Here is an 18,628-nt window from a genome sequence, read left to right as displayed (position 1 = left end):
ACCGTATGGCATCATGCTCAGCATGTAAAGCTGGGGGAAGAAGAAAGAATATGGGGATGTTCAGAGTGATGGTGTTTGTCTTCCCAAGTCACCATTACATATGATGCAGCTCTGCTTTTCTGGAAATGGCTCAACACCAACCTGCCATGAGACGTGGTGAATTAATTCCTTGTTTTGCTCATACATGCAGCTTTTGTTTTACCTATTAAAATGCCTCTATCTCAAACCACAAGTTTTCTCACTTTTACCCTTCTGAATCCCTCCCCCATCCCATTGGTGGGGAAGTGAGTGAGCAGCTGTGTGATGCCTAGTTGCCAGCAGGGGTTAAACCACAGCAAATTGATAAAACGCTTTGCTAATTTAGAATATTCAGGTTTTACTTTTCCATTCTGTTGAAAGTAGTAATCAAAGCTGTATGGATGGAGGAAGCTCTCACAAGGTAAAAGCTGTATGGATGGAGAACACTCATACAAGGTAAAAGCTGTATGGATGAAGAATGCTCATACAAGGTAAAAGCTGTATGGATGGAGAATGCTCATACAAGGTACACTTCACCTTTCAAATTTTAATTGCTGTTTGGCAGCTTGGGTCTGCCTTTCCAGCCCTCTGGTGTGAGGAGAAGGACTATATAGTGAGGACTATATAGTGGTTATTGATCTCAACTTTAGTCCAGTTTTTCTAGCACTCACATTGCAAAGTTGGGTGTACAGTGGTTTTCTGTACCCACACCTCTTTCTCTCTCACCAATCCCCCCTCCTCCAGACACTCACACTCCCAGAGAGGCATGCAAATGGAACCAGAGACTGTCCTTTGGTGATTCAGGAAAATTCTGAGAAGTTCAAGAAAACAGAAAGAAAGTAACAGACAGGCCACTATGAAAACTACATAAATAAATTAAGATTCAAAGTGGGAAGAGACAACCTAAGCTCAATAAGATACGCGTCTGAGGCCTGATACCCAATAGAAATTATATCTTAACAAAGCAGAGCCCAAGACATCCACTTTGTTATTTTCACAGTCAAATTAAGGACTGTAACAATTTTTCCAAGAAAAGGTTTGTCCTCTGCAAACACAGGTGAAATCTTAGTCCTAGCTGCTGCCCATATTTTTGTAAAAGAAACATCACTCCCTCTTTGCTGCATGAAAGATTTACCAGTAGCAGATAATCATGCAAGGCCTCAAACAGATAACAGACATATTATCAGCAGTGAGCATGAGACTCTTTCTCATGAAAGCATGTTTTTTTCAGCAAGCTTTCCAGACATCCCACTTGAGGTGTGAAAGGCCTGGAAACTGCTATGGCCACTTCTGCTGTTTCCATGTTAGCTATCAGCAGAGAAGTGATTAAAATGTTGCAGTGTGCTCTGTATCTTACTAAGAAAAATCTCAGTGTTCTCACATGGCAACATTTATTCTACACTCAAAAATGTTCCTGCAGTACCAAAGCCAAAATATTTTACTGTACTCACTGCTCCTACACATACATGCTCCTGCACCTGAGTACAGGACACAAAGTGTGATTGTTTTTGTACGGTAAAAGCTGGGCACTAAACATTTCTGATACTCCTATGGTGAGCTCACAGAGCATTTGCCAGCACATAAAGCATCGTGGAGGCCAACAAATGCTTTAGGTCTCTGACTCAGTTTTACAGAATAAACAAGCCTTTTCTACTTTTCCATTCTCACTACTTTCAGCAGAATGAGATTCATACCAGTAAAAATCTCCCTTTGTAAGTCGTTTCAATGTAATGTATTACTGCCTGAGTGGAAGGCCCTGCAATATGGCCAGGTGTTCTGCTTTCAGACTGCCTTGAGGATGCTAACCTCCAGCAGAGGAGTGTGTTGGGTAGAAAGGAGCACGGACATGGTAAGCTGTCACATTAAGGTTCACCAAATCTCATGTATACTTTTATCCCCCTTTTGTATCACCTCACCCTTCTTATTCTAAAATTAACAAGTATCCACATGGAAAGCATGTGACCCACTCTTCATGGAACTGAATTGCAGAAATATTAAAGGTATATATCCACATGCTTTTGTATGTACTATGAAATATACCATGTGCTTTTGCAGTCTCATTCTCCCAAAAAAAGGTGCAGGAATTATCATGGATACAATGAAGCACAGATTGCTTTCCCCTCCTCTATTTTCATTGCTTACCTTCACTAACTGCATGAGGCTTAATAATGCAACAAGTACAGTTTGTGAATTTTGCACTGTTGACTGGTCCACGACCTCCACTGGAGGGAAAGAACAATTCCAGCTCCTGAAAAGAATTGCAATTGAATACATTTTAGAGTGATCTAGCTGCATACATCAGCCTTTATCATAAGTAACAATATCTGAAGTATCCACAGTTACAGAAGATAAACCACAATTACAGGGTTTTTTTGTGCTACAAATACTTTTTCCCTATAATATTCTCTCAAACATATCTTTCCCTCTCTGGCACCACAGCTACAATCATAAAAACATGATTAGAATTCTTCTTGCAATGTCGTTCTTTCCCCTCCTGTAACACCACCCATTTCCATTCAGAACATCCAAAGCACTGCTGCCACAGCCACAATCATTTGGGAAAGGTGTTCCCAGTTTTCTAAATTCTCTCTCTCCTTCCCCAGTATCTTTCCCAAATCTACTCCCACATATGTATATTTTATCTTCCGTCTTTTCACATCATCTTTTCCATTATAAGAGCAAGTATGCAAGTACCACACATTGTTCAGTATGTTTTCTTTCCATATACAAAGCTGACCTCTATCCCATTTATTTATTTCTTTCATTTTGTCTTAAACACTAGAATTATTGACTCTTGCCTTAGTGACAGTATCTTTCTTTATTTTATTTTTTTTAATCTTACTGAATTTGAGCTGATGAACTCAATTGCTCTGATTTTGGGATGAACCTCCTTGCCTCCAATCACTTCCTTTCTCCCCACCATTACTATTCAGATATCATACAGCTTGGGTCTTAGACCATACTGGGGTGAGCTTGACAGCCAGGTTTCTTTCCTCAGTGATATTTTTTCACTGTTTACTGCCAGCTTCACAGGTTTTCCATACCATTTATTCACATATGTTACACAATCTGCCATTAGTTAAATGCTCAGAATGCAGATTCCATTTCACACCTATTGGTCAAATTCAGTAAGAGTTGATTGATAAATTTCTATTTAAGGGAAATAATAATATCCTGGAAATACTATTACCAAATCTATTTGATTTTTTTTTCCTGTGTAACACTAGCAGTGTTAAAGGCCATTTCCTGAAATAGTCTCATTTCATCTACTAGCTCAGATCACACGGAATAGACTTAGATATCTGCCAGTCTTTAGCTCATGACACTCTGAAAATTCCTGTAATCCTTACTTGGAAAGAATTATGTAATTCAAACGAATTCATCTTTCAATAGAAGGGAAAAAAAAATTTTTCTCCTAGCAAATAATCCACATTTTAATTGGGCACATCTGAGACAAAAGGGTTCATTTCCTACATTCTTCTGCTGATAAAATGCTGCATGTTTCAAAGACTTTGTCCCACTCTGTTAACTAATGTTTATTTTAAAAGAAGGACCCAGGAAAAGGCAGCAAAATATTTACAATATTTAAAGCTTTGTTTTATCCATTAAAAGGATAATCAAAGGAAAATACCTGAACAATGATGAAGCACTAAGATGATGAAATGACAAACTATAAGGAAGTGGAGCCTTAAAAAGAAAATTCTTTTCCTTTCCCTTTACTCTTTATGTAAAAAAACTCCAAAATTTGGCCTGCTGAGAGTCACCAGATTAGAATATATCAAAGGCACGTTTTCACATGTCATTTAGCCACAAAAAGAACAATGCAGGCTTCCACAATTCACAACACATTCATTAGGTGTGGCTGATACCATTTTTCCTTCAGAAGAGTTTGTTTAGGTCCCTGTATCTTATATTTCTTCCAGCAAAGCTCTGTCAAGGTGCAGCCAACTAGTTTCCATGGCAACTGCTATGCATCCATAGAATACTGGGCCCACTAAATTAAAATAGGCACAAGGGGCACAATTTTTGTTGATCTATTGAAGGCTGGTATCAGTAACACCACAAAGATGCACACACCTGCAAAAGTTTGGCAAAATAATCCCACAGTCATAAATTGCTGCACGTGAAGGGGGCCTTCAAACAGCATTTAAAAAATGACGAAATGCAAAACCAACAAACTTAAGCCAAAGCACTTATGCTTCTAATCAAAATTTTATGCTAACAGACACATTGTCAGTTCAAAAGCTGGCAGAGCTGTCACAACAGCACACAGGAATAACGAAAAACTTTCACCCTTATATATGAAGACATCTAGTTATTTAACCAAAACTACAAAGACTTTTCTGACTATAATTTTCCTTCAACAGAAAGGATCAATTTCATCCAAACTTCTTCTGACTCTGTACCATCTTCATCAAGTCTGCCAGCAAAAATGGTATTTCAGGTGCAGCATATGATTTCTTGTCAAAACCAGAGGCACATGGAGAGGATCCAGCAGCCCAAGCACGGCACAGATACACGAGATGAGTGCTTGACCAGCAGAAAATACCCCATGTTTTGCTATGGCACATAGAAGTTAACCAATTCTTCCCTCACCACCGGGATATAATCTCTGTGTATACTTTCTAGTATATAGTAACTGGCAGCTTATTAGGTATTCCACGGCAGATTTCTTTCCAGTTATGCTACTGCCGCTGCTCCAATTTTAACAGAAGAAAGACTGGGATCAAGGAAACAACAACTGACATCTTCTCACCACTGGTCTAGAGCTAAGATACCACAGCGCAATATCAATCAGTCATGAGGCAAACTTCATTCTTGCCAACGTTTACCAGCATATCTACCCCAAAACCAGCATATCTACCCCACAACAGAGCACACAGATAGTCACCTCAATTCTGTAGAAATGCTCATAGTATCTACCGCCCTGTCCCAGGGCTTTTTCTTACCACTAAGGAAACACACACTTGAAAACAAAGCAAAATAGAACTGATCTCCTCAAAGCCAAGCCCACTGTACTACCTTTCAAAACACAAAGCACTATGAAGTGGCCTGTTTTCATAATTATTCATTCTGAGTAATAACAGCAGAGGTCTACTGAAGACTATGGAGGAGAACAGGTAACTGCAACACACAGGATGGCACAAACAATTTTGTTTAATCCCTTTGTTTTTGTGATCAACATTGGTAGGCTATAGGTAGATAATACAGGCTATGCAATTAGCTCAATGTCTGTGATGTACAGAAGACATTAAAAATTACCAGGCATGCTCTCCCGATCAAAGTGCCCAAGGTTCCCCTTTGTGAAAGAGATAAACAAGATTTTTCTTTTCAGTTTATTTTTCCACTCTAAAAAGGATCCATGAAGAATATCTAAACTAGTTCTAAACTCAAGTGGGGAAAAAAAAAAGAGGAATTCCTGACCCAGCTGTTAACCAGATAAAGTAAAAGTAAACGTCAGTCAACAGTCAAAAACTTACTTGAGCAGCTGAAGCAACTGAATCTGGGCCATGAGCTGCATTTCTTAGGCCAGTATGTCCAAAGTTCCCTCTAATGCTCTCTGGTGTATCAGTCTGTGCCGCTGCAGAGTTTGCTGGCCCCAGTAATGTTTTCCATTTACAAACTGCATCATCACCTAAGATTTCCATAGCAACAATGGGACCACTCGTTATGAACTGGAGAAGCTCACTGTAAAATGGAAACAGTACATGGTGATCTATGCTACGAAATAAAACCAACAAGAACATATGATCCAGTGGAGACGCTCAGAACTCAACTCGGCAAGGCCCTGAGCAACTTGATCTAACTTCAAAGTTGGCTCTGCTTTGAGACAGGAAATTGGACTATGTGATGGGAAGATGCTCCCTTCTTATTATGGTTGTAGAAAAAGAATCAGATAATACAAACTCACTCAAGCTACTGTATGCCATGTTCGATTTCAAAAGAATTTTTAAAAGATTGGTACTAGAAAGAGCCCCTGCTAACCATTTGCTTGGCAGGAGCAATTCCTAAGCATGTCTCTTCTGCACAGCAGGACAGAAGGATTCTTACACGACCTGTGTGCTCCCCACTCGCACAACTTCAACACTGCTGCGAGGATGGAGTGCTCACTGCCTCAGGGATCTCTCCCATAGATTTTGCCCAGCCAAAATCCAAAGGGGGAGAGAAGGGAGAAGCAAGATTTGGAAAGTTTGTGGGGAAGAGGGGTCTTAACTGCAGTTATCACATCCTGACATACGCAGAAGTCAAGTGACTTTAATGGGCTGAATCTGAGTAAGGAGAAGAGATTGTCAGGAGCAGCCAGTCTTCTGTCCTGACTATCTGACAAAGAAAACAGTCACACAAAATTGGAAACCCAAACACCCTATTAAAAAGCCCCACTGTAACTATAATTCCGTATCTTTACAAAACTTGCATAACAACAAGACTGCCTTTTCACTGTGTCTGGACAGAACCAACAAAGAAGAAAGTTGGCTCAATGCTTTTTGTACTACTTTCTCATAAAAAGAGCTTCGCACAATTGTAATTGTGGATGTGTATGCTTCTTCATCTTCTTCCTAATGATCATTTATGCAATGATCCATGGGGAAGAAGAAAAGAGAAATCTATTATTTTTTTGCTAGAGGAATGATATTAGAACTATGAGAAGTTACATAAAAATAAAGAAACTACACAGGGATAAGCTGTTGGGACTCAGGTTCTATTGATCAGAGACTGCTTGTTTAGAATATGGTTAAATGGCTTACACATACACACACCCAAGAAAAAAGCAACTTCTATAACACTGCTTACGGTTCAGACTGATCCCAAATATAAAATAATTTTTAAAAATTAAATTCTTTAATACGACATTATTTTCCAAACAAGTAGAATTCACTAGACTAACATTGACTAGTGAACTTGCAAACCAAATCTGAATTTAAAGACAAGTAATACAACGCTAAATATAATTGAGTCAGAGTTTTTACATTTCACTGCCTTGAAGATTCTTGCCCTGTTTGATCTGTAATGCTTTATAACTATTTGTTTCTAATTTAGAGAAAAATCCTACACAGAAGACGTAGCCAACGGGACTGTAGCATGGGAGACCAGCACATCACAGGACAAAGGCTACAGTTTCTCAGATAATTACCATTAGCATAGATAGACATCTGTGAAATAACACTACAGGTAAAGTTCCTGCTTATTTACCAACATATTCAAGCAGGCTTATTCAGCAAAGAAAAGGCAATCCTAAATCCTCCTCTGATCTCCAGCATGGTCAGATGTAGCCTGGGACCATGTCTTTGTGAAGAGCTTGAGTTTGGACCCACAATAATCAGTTGCTGTTGCAGGAGAGCAGCTGGCAGATACTAATACTCAGAAACTTCATGACAGTACTGAAACCAGGTCTTTTGACCAACTGAGTGCAAACCCAGGTTCCAGCATGGCTGAAAAACACAAGGCAGAGCTGTACCCTTTTCCTAGAAGAGGCAGACTGCCAAATCCAGAGGGAGGAAAGGAAAGTTGTTTGTTGGTACCTTTAGGCAAAGCAGAAATGACACAACCTCTGGTATCAGTCTGGTCAGTTACGACAAGACTAGGTTTTTCATGTTAGGTGGAGCAGTCTAACACCATGGAAGTTCGACGTTTCGTCCAAGGGTAGCAGTACTCTAAACAACTACCCCGTGCACTATCCTTTCAGTTACTTACAATTTGGGGTACTTGCTATCAAATCAATTCTCACAGCTAAGTGTTCCCCCTAATTATCATTATCTGCAAGCTCCACCCTGATCCTGAAGATGCTCCTTCCCTTGGCTTTGAAGTTTTGCCTTGGTAGAAGCATTTTCACTTCTAAGAGACCAAAGACATTGCCCTGATACTATCAGGCTGTAAAGAGTGTGAGTTAAAACCCTGAATAGCTGAAGTAAGGATCTGTTCCTGGAGGAAGACAAACAGGGTGCATGCTCTGCAAAGGGCTCCACTCGACTAAGACAAGTTCTGATTTTCCCGTGGTCCTGCAGTACCAAATACGATAAATGAAGCTTGTGCATTCATTAAACAAGCTTACTGCATGTCAAGCTGAAATTGATATACCTACTTATAAAAAGGTTTTGATTGATGGTCTACGTAGAAATCAGCTGCTTCTTTTCTGAAAGAGTAAAAAGACATATACAGATATATACACACGCACACACATATACCTATATATGTATATATATATAAACCTCCCTGAAAACCACAAACTATCATTCATCAACATGTTTCCACAGGTAATGTCTTCCCAAGCTGGACAGCTTCTGGAATGTTCATGCTCAATAACAGAAATTACATTTAATTTTCTATCATATTTTGTGTCACTACAGGTATAGCTTGTAGCTGCCACCTCCTTATGCTCCTGCTCTGGGAAGGAAGTAATTACTGAAGCCCATAGCATGGACTTTCAAGGTCACTGATAGTCCCCACATTCTCAGTTTGAGAAATAAATGCAGTGGAGTCACCTTGCCAAACCATTCACTGACGTCGTTTTCATCTTTCATCTCAGTTTGAGTGTGTACGTTGGATACTGAAGTTTGGTTTTTAAAGCATAAAAAAAGAATTTAGCTGCTTCACTGGAACTTATTTCCTTATCAAGGCTAGTGTTTGATTATTCTGGTGCATAACAAAATATTGCATAAGCTGGTTTCTATTCAAAATCCTCTAATGTTACAAGTCACATCAGCAGCACAATGCTCTTCAGATTAAAACTTGTTTTCTCCCACACTTTTCCACTTGAAAACTCAATTTGGTCTTGCACTTTCCCTCAGGGAACACAGCAGTTACTACACAGAGCTTTCTCCCAAAGCAGTGGGGTTTCTGTAATGAGGGGGCTCCTTACACTGCCAGGCAAATAAAGGCCACCAGGCATAAGTCTGTACCACAGCTGTTACTTAACCTTTACTCAGGTACTGGAAGCAAAAAGATACCTTTTCAGACAGGGTAGTGGCCCTCTCCAAGTTCTGCATTGCCACAGCCACGCTGCTAGCAGAACTGGGCTCAGCTACCCAACTACACAAGTTTCAGGGACCACGACACACACTCAAGATCCATCCACAGGTGGGCACACCATTTCACCCCACCACCCCTGCAGCTAGCCAGCCTACTCTCTTCCCTGCTTCTTCTCCAGCTGCCTCTCATACTTAACCCTTGTTTACGGCACTGCTTTTTCTGCATGGTAACCGCTAGAAAAATCTGTGGACTTTTTCAAGTCTAAAGATGCTATTTCGCAGCTTCAAAATTCCAGGTCAGAAGCGCAGGCTTGCTCTTGACTTCCTAAACCTGGTGTGTACCACTTTCTGAATCTGGACTTTGTGGAAAACAACAAGCTCTTCAGGACAATTGACAGGTGAAAGGAAGCAAAACTACTCACTCCTATTCTGGATATAAAGTTCACAATTAAAGCAGAGCTGCAGGAAGAGTAAAAGACTCCCGCTTGGAAAACTGTTCTCACCTGCAGAAACAATCTTGTGATTTTTTTTTTTGTCTCCCTGATTTTGCTGACTTTGAGCAGCTGTCTTGGCTGAAAGAAGTTACCTGAAGGTTTTTTAGATAACAGATTCCAGGTATGAACAAAGGCACAGTTCTGTCAGCTGCTATGGAACTTTTCACATCTCTCTCCCATTTGCAGTCCAGACTTAAGCCAAATATTGCCAGAGGAAATAAATAACCTTAAGAAAAACTTAAGGAGAATTTAATTTTCCTAACCTTGACAAATATTTGAACAGTCACCGTTTTCTCCAGCTTTTTTATCAAAATGACCACCTGATCACTGGAAATGAATAATTCCTGGTTTGTTGCTTTTAGTTCAGTGTATGAGCCATTCAAAATTCAAAAGATTTTCACTGGCCATACAGCTAATATGCTTTCCTTTCATTTCATAACTAAGGCAGAAACATGATTTAAAAATTATGCTAGTCACAGAAACTCCTGCAATCTCAAGCTTCAAACCTATACTCTGCAAATAGCCTGAAGTTTTTGCTTACAATTCACTATTTCATCAGAAAACCCGCTTCTGAAACTAATCCACCAAATGATTTTGCATAGCAAATATGAGAAAGCTATGCAAACTGATTATGTATCATCATTTCTGAATGTGAAGAAATATTTGAGGGATCTATTTCTGAAACAAATTGAGCTCTACTACTCAGTTAAGAATTCCTATTGCAATAAATATAAAATTGCAGTTGTGCTGTATAACTTAGGTCCTTTTAAATTTTATCTCTCTTGTAAGTTCTCTGCTTTTAAAGAACAGAAAACAGCATTCATCTGGGAATAGTAGACTGAACTGATGTATGATTACATGAAGAGACTAGAAAGCTGATGTATCAAAGTAGGTGCCTGCCCTCACTTTCATATCCTGGCTACAATTTTTGACAGAACGCACAAATCTACTTAACAGTAGGCATGAATCTACTTAACAGTGATTGAAAAACAAATGTAAGTAATAACCCATTTAAAGAAAGCAGTAGATGATGACACTGGTTTGAACAAGCATGCCCGCAGAGACCTAAAGGTTGAAGATTTTGGCAAAGCCATTGCTCTATCATTTTAAAATGGCACAGTGCCAAGAAACAGAGTACACAGTAAGCAGAGAAACCACAAATATTCAAGACTTTATTATTTTTTAAAGTATAACCCAATCTTGTGCTTTTTAATAATTGCTTTCAATTATATAAGAGAAGCAGAAATTTTTATATACTAATAAGGCAATAGAAGTTCAAATCTCAAAGTTGTCTCTTCAGTGAGTCAACTCTAAAGCACATGGCCTGGCTCGACAGTTCTTCAAGTTCTCAGACAGACACTGAAATACAGAACCACCCAACACAACACTGCAGGATCAAATCTCTCAGACTGCAAAGGCAGCAAGCCAAAAACGCTGGCTTGAAAGACATTATCAATTGCAAATCAGCATTAGAAACCTGATTGACCTCAATGACTGGAGTTCTTTCAGGGAGGATCTGGGACCAGTATCATCCAGCACCGCAGCAGATGAATGCAGAGACAAGAGGTGGAAGTCACAGTTGTTTTATCAGCACTTCTGAAAGCCAAAAAGGTTTTGAGGTAGGAGAAAATTGTTCCTGACCTCACACAAACCATAAGAAGACATGACCATGGTATTATGTAGAACAGATAGGTTTTCTTTTCATAGACAAGTGGTATACGAACACGTTTGGCAAACCAGCAATGAAGAAATGATGCAGTAACTTTAGGGAAGTTGACTAGGGTAAATTAAATGTTTTCTTTCTTCCCCAGCATGCCTTTTTTTAAAACTCATGGCTCAATTTGATAAGGGAAGAACAGTGAAGGTTAAGGGGGATTAGGAAGATGCAAAATCTGTCTACCCCTGCAGAGCCATCAGAAGATCACTTTCTTTGCCTTAGACTTCCAGTGATAAAAAAAATACCAAACAAGTAAGTGTGGGTCTGAGAACACAAGTTAACGGATAAACTGAGAGCAAACAAATCAATGGCATTTTAAAGTCAACCCAAGTAAAATCAGCAGTATGGTTAGTATCAGGAAGCTATGAGGTAAGAACATACAGACATGTCAGTAAACACTGCTGTATTGCTAAAACTATGGTAGTCACCTTGGATCCATACAGAGACATTATACATTTAATGACACTAGGCTCATTTGCACAGAACTTTTTATCTCTTAGCTTAATTCTCTACATGCTTTCAGAAACCTACATGATTATGAAACCAATGAGTCCCCCCTCTGTTATCCACTGGAATGGATTTGATGTGCAGAACAACAGAGGATAGCTTCAAAGTATATTCTTATCTGCAAAAAACCACATTTAGATACAACAGAGCTAACCTTAAAAAAATCCTTACCTTGAAAGCACCATCATTTTGGCTTTAGTTATTGTAAATCCTTCATTAATAATGATATCAATTAATTCTCCAATCTTGGGCACTGCATCAGGTTTAATCAAAGCCAGCGTTCTGGGAGGAAAAAAAAAAAACAAAAGTAGAGCGACACAGCCAACGTTACTTTCCTTAGAGCATTTGGTGTGCACGTTGAGTTTGCATTCAGACAAAAAAAACATCACATCAAAGGCAGAAATTCTGCCACAGTCAAACATCCAGTCCCAGCGTCTCATCAATTTCCACACTGTCCTTGAATGCCTGCACAAGACATTATTCTGATAAGAAGGAGCTTTGCACATTACAATTTCCTCAGCTTTCTAACCCAACTCAGCCCACAGAGTTCCAGCAGTCTTTATTTACTGACTTCTCCCTTCCCTCTCAGAGCATACAATCTGACCACTTCTTCTTTAGCTAGTGTATATCCCTGCAGCTCCTCAGCCATGGCTCTGGGTTAGACACAACTGTTTCGTTAATGTCTCCCTATACTTGCTCAGTTCCCTTTTCCCCTAATTTTAATCATTATCTACATAAAAATGAAGCTGTTAAATTTCCGTATTTAAAAATACTACTTAAACCTGCATCTCTTTAAAAAAAACATAATACAATAAAAAAAAAAAATCACAGTGAAATGATCGTTTTATTACTCCTTTTAAAATATTTGGAGGCCTCAGTCAAAAGAAGGTCTTATTGTTCTTCATACATTACAAACACCTAATGGTATATAATTTGAATGCCAAATAGCTGACGCTGTTAATAGACACAATAAAAGACTGGCAGAGGAGGTATTACGTCTCTTATACTGACTGACAGCTATATTCTAAGGGAGACAAATCAAAAAATTTCTACACTCTCCCCCACATCTTTGTTTCCAAGTACATCCTGTCTTCTTGGTAATTATCTTTTTATACTATACATCCCCAAGGCCAGGACTGTTTTATTAGCGCACTCTGAACAGCACCAAGTACACCATCAGCATTAAGCGTATTATTAATCAAAAATAACAAGCACAAAAAGAAGGTCTGTTAAATGGCATCTTCTATTTGCATTCATATTATGGTGAGTCAGCTTCAAATGTGCTCAGCTTACAAATCAACAGATTTAGTTCAATCCTGTATCTCAGAAACTCTACGTCTCCAAGAATCCTAAATAGTTTTGTCCATCTTTAACACTGTTACAAATAATGAAGGCTGTCCAAGATGGAATTTCTCACTGCAGTATTTCCCTAGATGAAAGGCAAAATAATTGCAAATTTCTCATTTCATATACCAGCATAGAAATGGAAAGCTGCCTTTAGGTTAGCAGTAATATATTCTAGCCAGTGCATTTATGCTTAGGTTGTAGGAAATAGACAAACTTCCACAACATTTACCTTGAACAGTGACCCCAGATTGACAGATACTTTGGGAACAGATAAATCTAAAATATGGGAGGTGTTAGGACCAGGGAATGTAATAAGAAAGATTTGAACATATGCAACATTTCATGTGAAACTAAGGGGGAGACATAGATGACCTTCAGAGCTCAGAAACAGATTTCCTCAAGCACCAGGAAACTTACATACATGGACCAGCTTGGGCCCAGATCCATTGGGAAATACGACGTCAAAAGACTGACGGACTAAGGATAAACTGCATGACAGTAGTCAACCAAGCCTATGCCTCAGTCCATCGCAGCGCAAACTAAAGTCAGTTTAGCTCCATGTTCAGATCAGGAAAGTCTGACCTCTGGCCAACATTCAACACAGTTTGCCAGCATACTTCATGCAGCCTATGGCCCATAGCCTGTTCATCTCTTTCCCAAGGATTTCACAGCTCCACTTCACTTTGTGGTATTTATCATACAACAGGGTGTGCCACACGCATGAAGGCGCAGGAGCAGCTGTGAACTTGACTGATGACACCTGTTCACATGATGCATGACCTGCATCCTGGCATAAGAGGTTCTCAACTCTGTTGTTTACCATGAAGGAGTAAATGATTGAAGGTCTCTACTGCCATTCACATTTCCTTGAGGAATACTTTTCTGAATCTGCGTTATTACACAGGCTATTTGAGACAGACTGCTAATGCTAGAAATAAATTGTCCCTTACTTTTCTATTCCAAGCTTTCTAGTAAAATTAATTCCTACCAATATGTAATAAAATATTGCATTATGAAGCAATTTACTTACAAGTCATTAAGGCAAACTGCAATGAGCAACTCCTGTGACACCTTTTTTCTAACACTGATATATAAACTTTAACATTTCAGTGTGAGCTTCTCAGAGGTATGCAAGGTAAAAAAAGGTATAATTCAGCATGCTAAAGACTGTATCTGAGATTGGATTTTGATTCATGTGCCCTATTTTTAGTTCTAATGAGGAATACGTTTCTTGTGGTTTAATATGATGCAGTCTGCAAAGTACAGTTTGAAATAATTTTACGTCTAGGAACAAAGGACAAAGAATGAGAATTAAGCTCATTTACTTAGATTTTCAGAGGAACTGTATGACTGTACCGCAATGAATACTGAAACAACAGAAGATCAAAGGAACAATGCACAAAACATGCTGCGGCTATGCTTTTGAGATCTACTTATTCCTAATAATAGGACTATTGCATATACAGTAGCTTATGTCTTGTAGGGGAAGAAACGCTGATTATGTCAATGACAAGAAGCCTAAGAATAACATATCCCAATCAAAAAAGAATTCAAATATTTTTGGTTGATACATAAGTTTTCTAACATCATTTTTAAAACCAGTGATATTAACTGACTCCAGTCTACTTAGACAGGACACACTAGTCAGACAAATGTTTACCTCAACTTACACCCACCCAGGATCACAAAGAAATACTACAGAAACAGAAATTCCTGTCCCACACCAGTGATTCCTTGTGTGATACGCTGTAAATAAGCACAGGCTTACTTAACCACCATTTTAGCTACTGTTTGTGAGAGTTTCCTTATGATACACAGGGAGGGAAGCAAGGAAGGCAAATGATCAAATATGGCTGTATTTAAAAATTGGAACCAAAGGTCCCTAATTCAAGCCATTCAAGATTTTTTATATATACTCCTCAGTTTCCCTCAAAGCCTTTGCTGAGCCTGCCTGCATAGAAATTCAGCAACTAAAGAAAGTATTTCCAAACCCAGACTAAACTGCTGATAGTCCTGTACAACACAAAGGCAAGAAAAAGGCAGGAAAACATTCTGCCTTGTACAACATCCTTAAAATTATTAATAGAACTCCAACTACAGATAATTTTAGGAATTATCAAGTATTGCAGAAATTTTACTATATCTGTTTAACTAATAATTGCTGTAAAACCTGCTGGGAACAGGTCAAAAGGGCAAATACCTCATATGCAACTCTTTTGCCCAAGGACTCTTTTAATATGACCCTGTTTACCCAGTGAAAGCTTCTGTGAAGAAACTGGATTTTGAGAATCCCTTGCCTGCTTAAGACACCTTTCACTATGTTCCTTTGGGCTATTCTGAATATGTAACACCACTTGCATATCTATGTTATCTTTCGGCTGACATTCCCAAAATGTTTTCCAAACAGCTGACATGTCATAAATTCTCTCCCTTCCTTTTGTAAAGCAGTACAAAAACCCACTCCCTCCCAGGACCACTTCACTGACAACTATAGTGTTGCTGTATAGACAGCAACTTCCCTTACAAGAAGAAGAAAATGTCACTTTATCACAAGCTGCCTTTTCTTGGTATAACTGCATCAGCACCAGGGCTTATGCTAGTTTAGGCAGAGCAGGAAATACACAACTATAAAAAGTGACATTGATATAAAAACCATAGATAAGACAGGCTTCACTGAGGAAGAGAGAGAGTAGCCACATTTACAGAAGACACCCTCTGGAGTTCTCCTCCTCCTTTATGACTCTTCCACCATGCCCAACCCCAGCTTGGAGAAAAAGTACCAGGAGAACTCTTTCTGGAAAGATATTATGGCAGTCATTTCCATGGTAATGTTTTTTGCCAGGTTAAGCAAATATGTGTGTTAAAACTTGCAACTCTTCCTATGTTTCTGGTTATGTACAATTCTCCAGAAAGAGTTCAAAATAAGGCCAGTTAGTGGGAGGGAGCAAGAAAGCAGGCGAGCAGGGCTCACTGGAATGTGATACCTAAGAAAACACTCTGTGCTCTTTTTAAAAAAAAAGCTAGAGCAAATTATGGTAATTTATTAATTTGCAAATTCAGCTATTACTTGCATTGCACTCAAACCACATTTAAATTCCTTGTAAATCACACACATGGGGTTTAGGAGATGCTGAAAAATTTCTCAGAAAAAATTCTCCATAGTGGGGAAAAAGCAACGGAGAATGGGAATGGGCCTCTCTTCTGTTACCACTGTTTTCACTTACTACTACTAATACAGAGTAGAACGGACTGATAAGGCACTAGGCTTCTGCACAGATTCCAGACAGACAGGTGCTAGCTCTGCAAGATACAGCCCTTTCAAGGCCAGCAATCAGGACTACCAAATTCTACCCCAAAAGAATCTCCAAATCACAAGAATTCTACTGTTGCCTGCCCCGGGAAGTAAAAAGGCAGAGGACCCCCTGTTTTCCTCCTCCCCTCTTCTCTCCCAAAAGACCTTGAGGAGGCAGCAGCTGACACCATGGAGAAGCTGACCTTGAAGATCTTTCAGCTAACAATGGTAGTCATGGGTTTGCCCACAAGCCCAGGCCAGTCCACTTCACTCCAGCTATCAGTATGCCAGATCATTTCAAACTGCATGTAAACTTGTAGCTGTCTCCTTCTCTCCCATAGTACAGAATACTTGTCTCATTTCCATCAAAGAACAACTACTTTGAAAGCCAAACTACAAAGGACCATTTAAAAAAACATGCATTCTTACTTCTCTTTACGGCTCCCCAGTTTGCGGGCTGTATATTGATCCCCATAGTCCACTAAGTTTAGATGACGGGAAAAAACAGTGATTTTGTTGCCCACAAATAAATCCTCAAGGTGTAGGCTCTCATACTTGGTGCGCTTCAGGAAGGTGCGATGATTCTTCACATCATACTGCAGAGAAAAGAACATTAAAATCTACCATATCAAGAGATCAAAGCTATGGGCAAACTCAACATAATTTTTAGTCTACCTTCAAAAATTTCCACAGTACTGTGGAATTGAATCTGATCACTAAACTGATTTAATTCCTGACCCTTTGGACTTAGAGGTGCACCAGGAAAGCTTAGAGGACTAAACCACAATCACAAATTTATTGCATTTAAATACTCTCAGGATGACAGCTATCTTTGCATTTTTCATTTCATCATTTGTTTGTGCTAATTCAAGCTGTGATAAATGGTTCAGGTGCCTAGTGGATACCTCTGCCCAGTCTCACTGAGAGTTCCCCCTACCAGATCTCTGCTGTTTCACAGACCAATGGCTCACACCGGGATCGATGAAGATTTGCACTGTGGCAGGTCTCCAGGGAATCATTCCAATGATGACATGCTTTATTTGACTGCACAAGACTCAGAATTAGGGACGGATGGGTGACTGCAACATTAGGTTGAGACATTCTCACTGCCTAAAGCTGCAAGCTCAAAAGCCTGTCAAGACAATTCAGCTATATATCATCATTCCAAGCAAGATCCAAGATATTAATGTGTAGTTTTCTGGGTGGGCTGCCAAAGCACAAAAGGCAACCTGCTGAACAGTTTCTTCACTGTATGTGGGTATTACAGATGCCTTCTGTATCCTAAGGAAGCAGAATCTTATCAAAGGAAGAGTTTCGTCCTCCTCAGGCCAGACTTACCCTTCTTTGTCTTGAATTACATACACGTACTGTGCTCCACTGTAATGGTATACAGACTAGAATAGCATTAAAAGGAAGAATATGATTCCCACAAATTTTGGAGGGAAAAAAAAAATTAAGAGTAAAATTACATACTCGTTACATACAAACAGACTGTGTCCCTCCTGCCCATGTACTTGTTGAAGTAAACCATGCAAAACAAAAGAGTTCTCTACTAAGAATCTGTCCTTTCTAAAAATTTCTGCTCTCTTTTTAGGAAATCTCCTGCAGAAATAAAACCTGTCCAGGCTGTAAAAATTCCCCGTGAGAGTTATTAACAACGGAAACTTCAGAAAATGGGGCATCTCTTTGTCATGAGATCCTGTTTGATCATAAGAGCTGCTTGCTGTCATGTGCAAAAACCTATATTGCCCTCATTCAGCTGCAAAGCAAGCTAGAAACTTGCTTCATTATTCCCACTGTCCTTTTTCTTCACAGGAACCAAGACATGAAGGACTAAGAAAGAAAAGGAAAGCTGAGGACTTCACACAACACAAGCTTTAAATAGCTCTGCTCCACCCTCAGCTGAGGTGTGTGATAAAGGAGAGCTATTATCCAGGAGATGGGGAAGGGGATGAAACATCTTTCTCATAAGCAGGGAAAAGCTGGCTCATATCCATTACCTCCCTTATCCTCAGATACGTTAGAGGTAAGAGTGGGCTGTCATCTCCTCAGCAAGATACCAAAAGATACAGAAGAATTAGGCAGTAACAGAGAATCGCTAAATTCTGCAGAAATTAAAAAAAAAAAAAAAGTCCAGAAAGAATTCTTAATATAATATCTGTCCACAAATTCATGGCAAAAGTGATTTTGAGACATTCTTTCTATAGAGGTATTACATGCATTTTTGCTTTTCTAACTCACATCCTGATCACATGCAGTCCATATACACTCATACCACATACTACTC

The 18,628-nt window shown here is 39.2% G+C and overlaps 1 protein-coding gene across 1 annotated transcript in view; it reads right to left on the bottom strand.

Annotated features, from left to right (window-relative positions):
* The window catches only part of NME7 (NME/NM23 family member 7), a 91,761-nt gene that overhangs the window by 53,951 nt on the left and 19,182 nt on the right, over positions 1-18,628 (bottom strand). Inside the window, exons 3-7 of the mRNA XM_057413107.1 lie at positions 16,771-16,937; positions 11,874-11,984; positions 8,099-8,149; positions 5,499-5,706; positions 2,161-2,266 (exon numbers count right to left, since the gene is read on the bottom strand). Of these exons, the coding sequence (XP_057269090.1) occupies positions 2,161-2,266; positions 5,499-5,706; positions 8,099-8,149; positions 11,874-11,984; positions 16,771-16,937 (643 nt within the window). The remainder of the gene's footprint in view (positions 1-2,160; positions 2,267-5,498; positions 5,707-8,098; positions 8,150-11,873; positions 11,985-16,770; positions 16,938-18,628) is intronic.

This window comes from Pezoporus wallicus, unplaced genomic scaffold (genome assembly GCF_028554395.1).
Source record: "Pezoporus wallicus isolate ANWC-B61680 ecotype Strahan unplaced genomic scaffold, APGP_CSIRO_Pwel_v1 contig_6484, whole genome shotgun sequence".
Classification (NCBI taxonomy): Eukaryota; Metazoa; Chordata; class Aves; order Psittaciformes; family Psittacidae; genus Pezoporus; species Pezoporus wallicus.
This window is presented reverse-complemented; position numbering and strand designations above follow the sequence as displayed.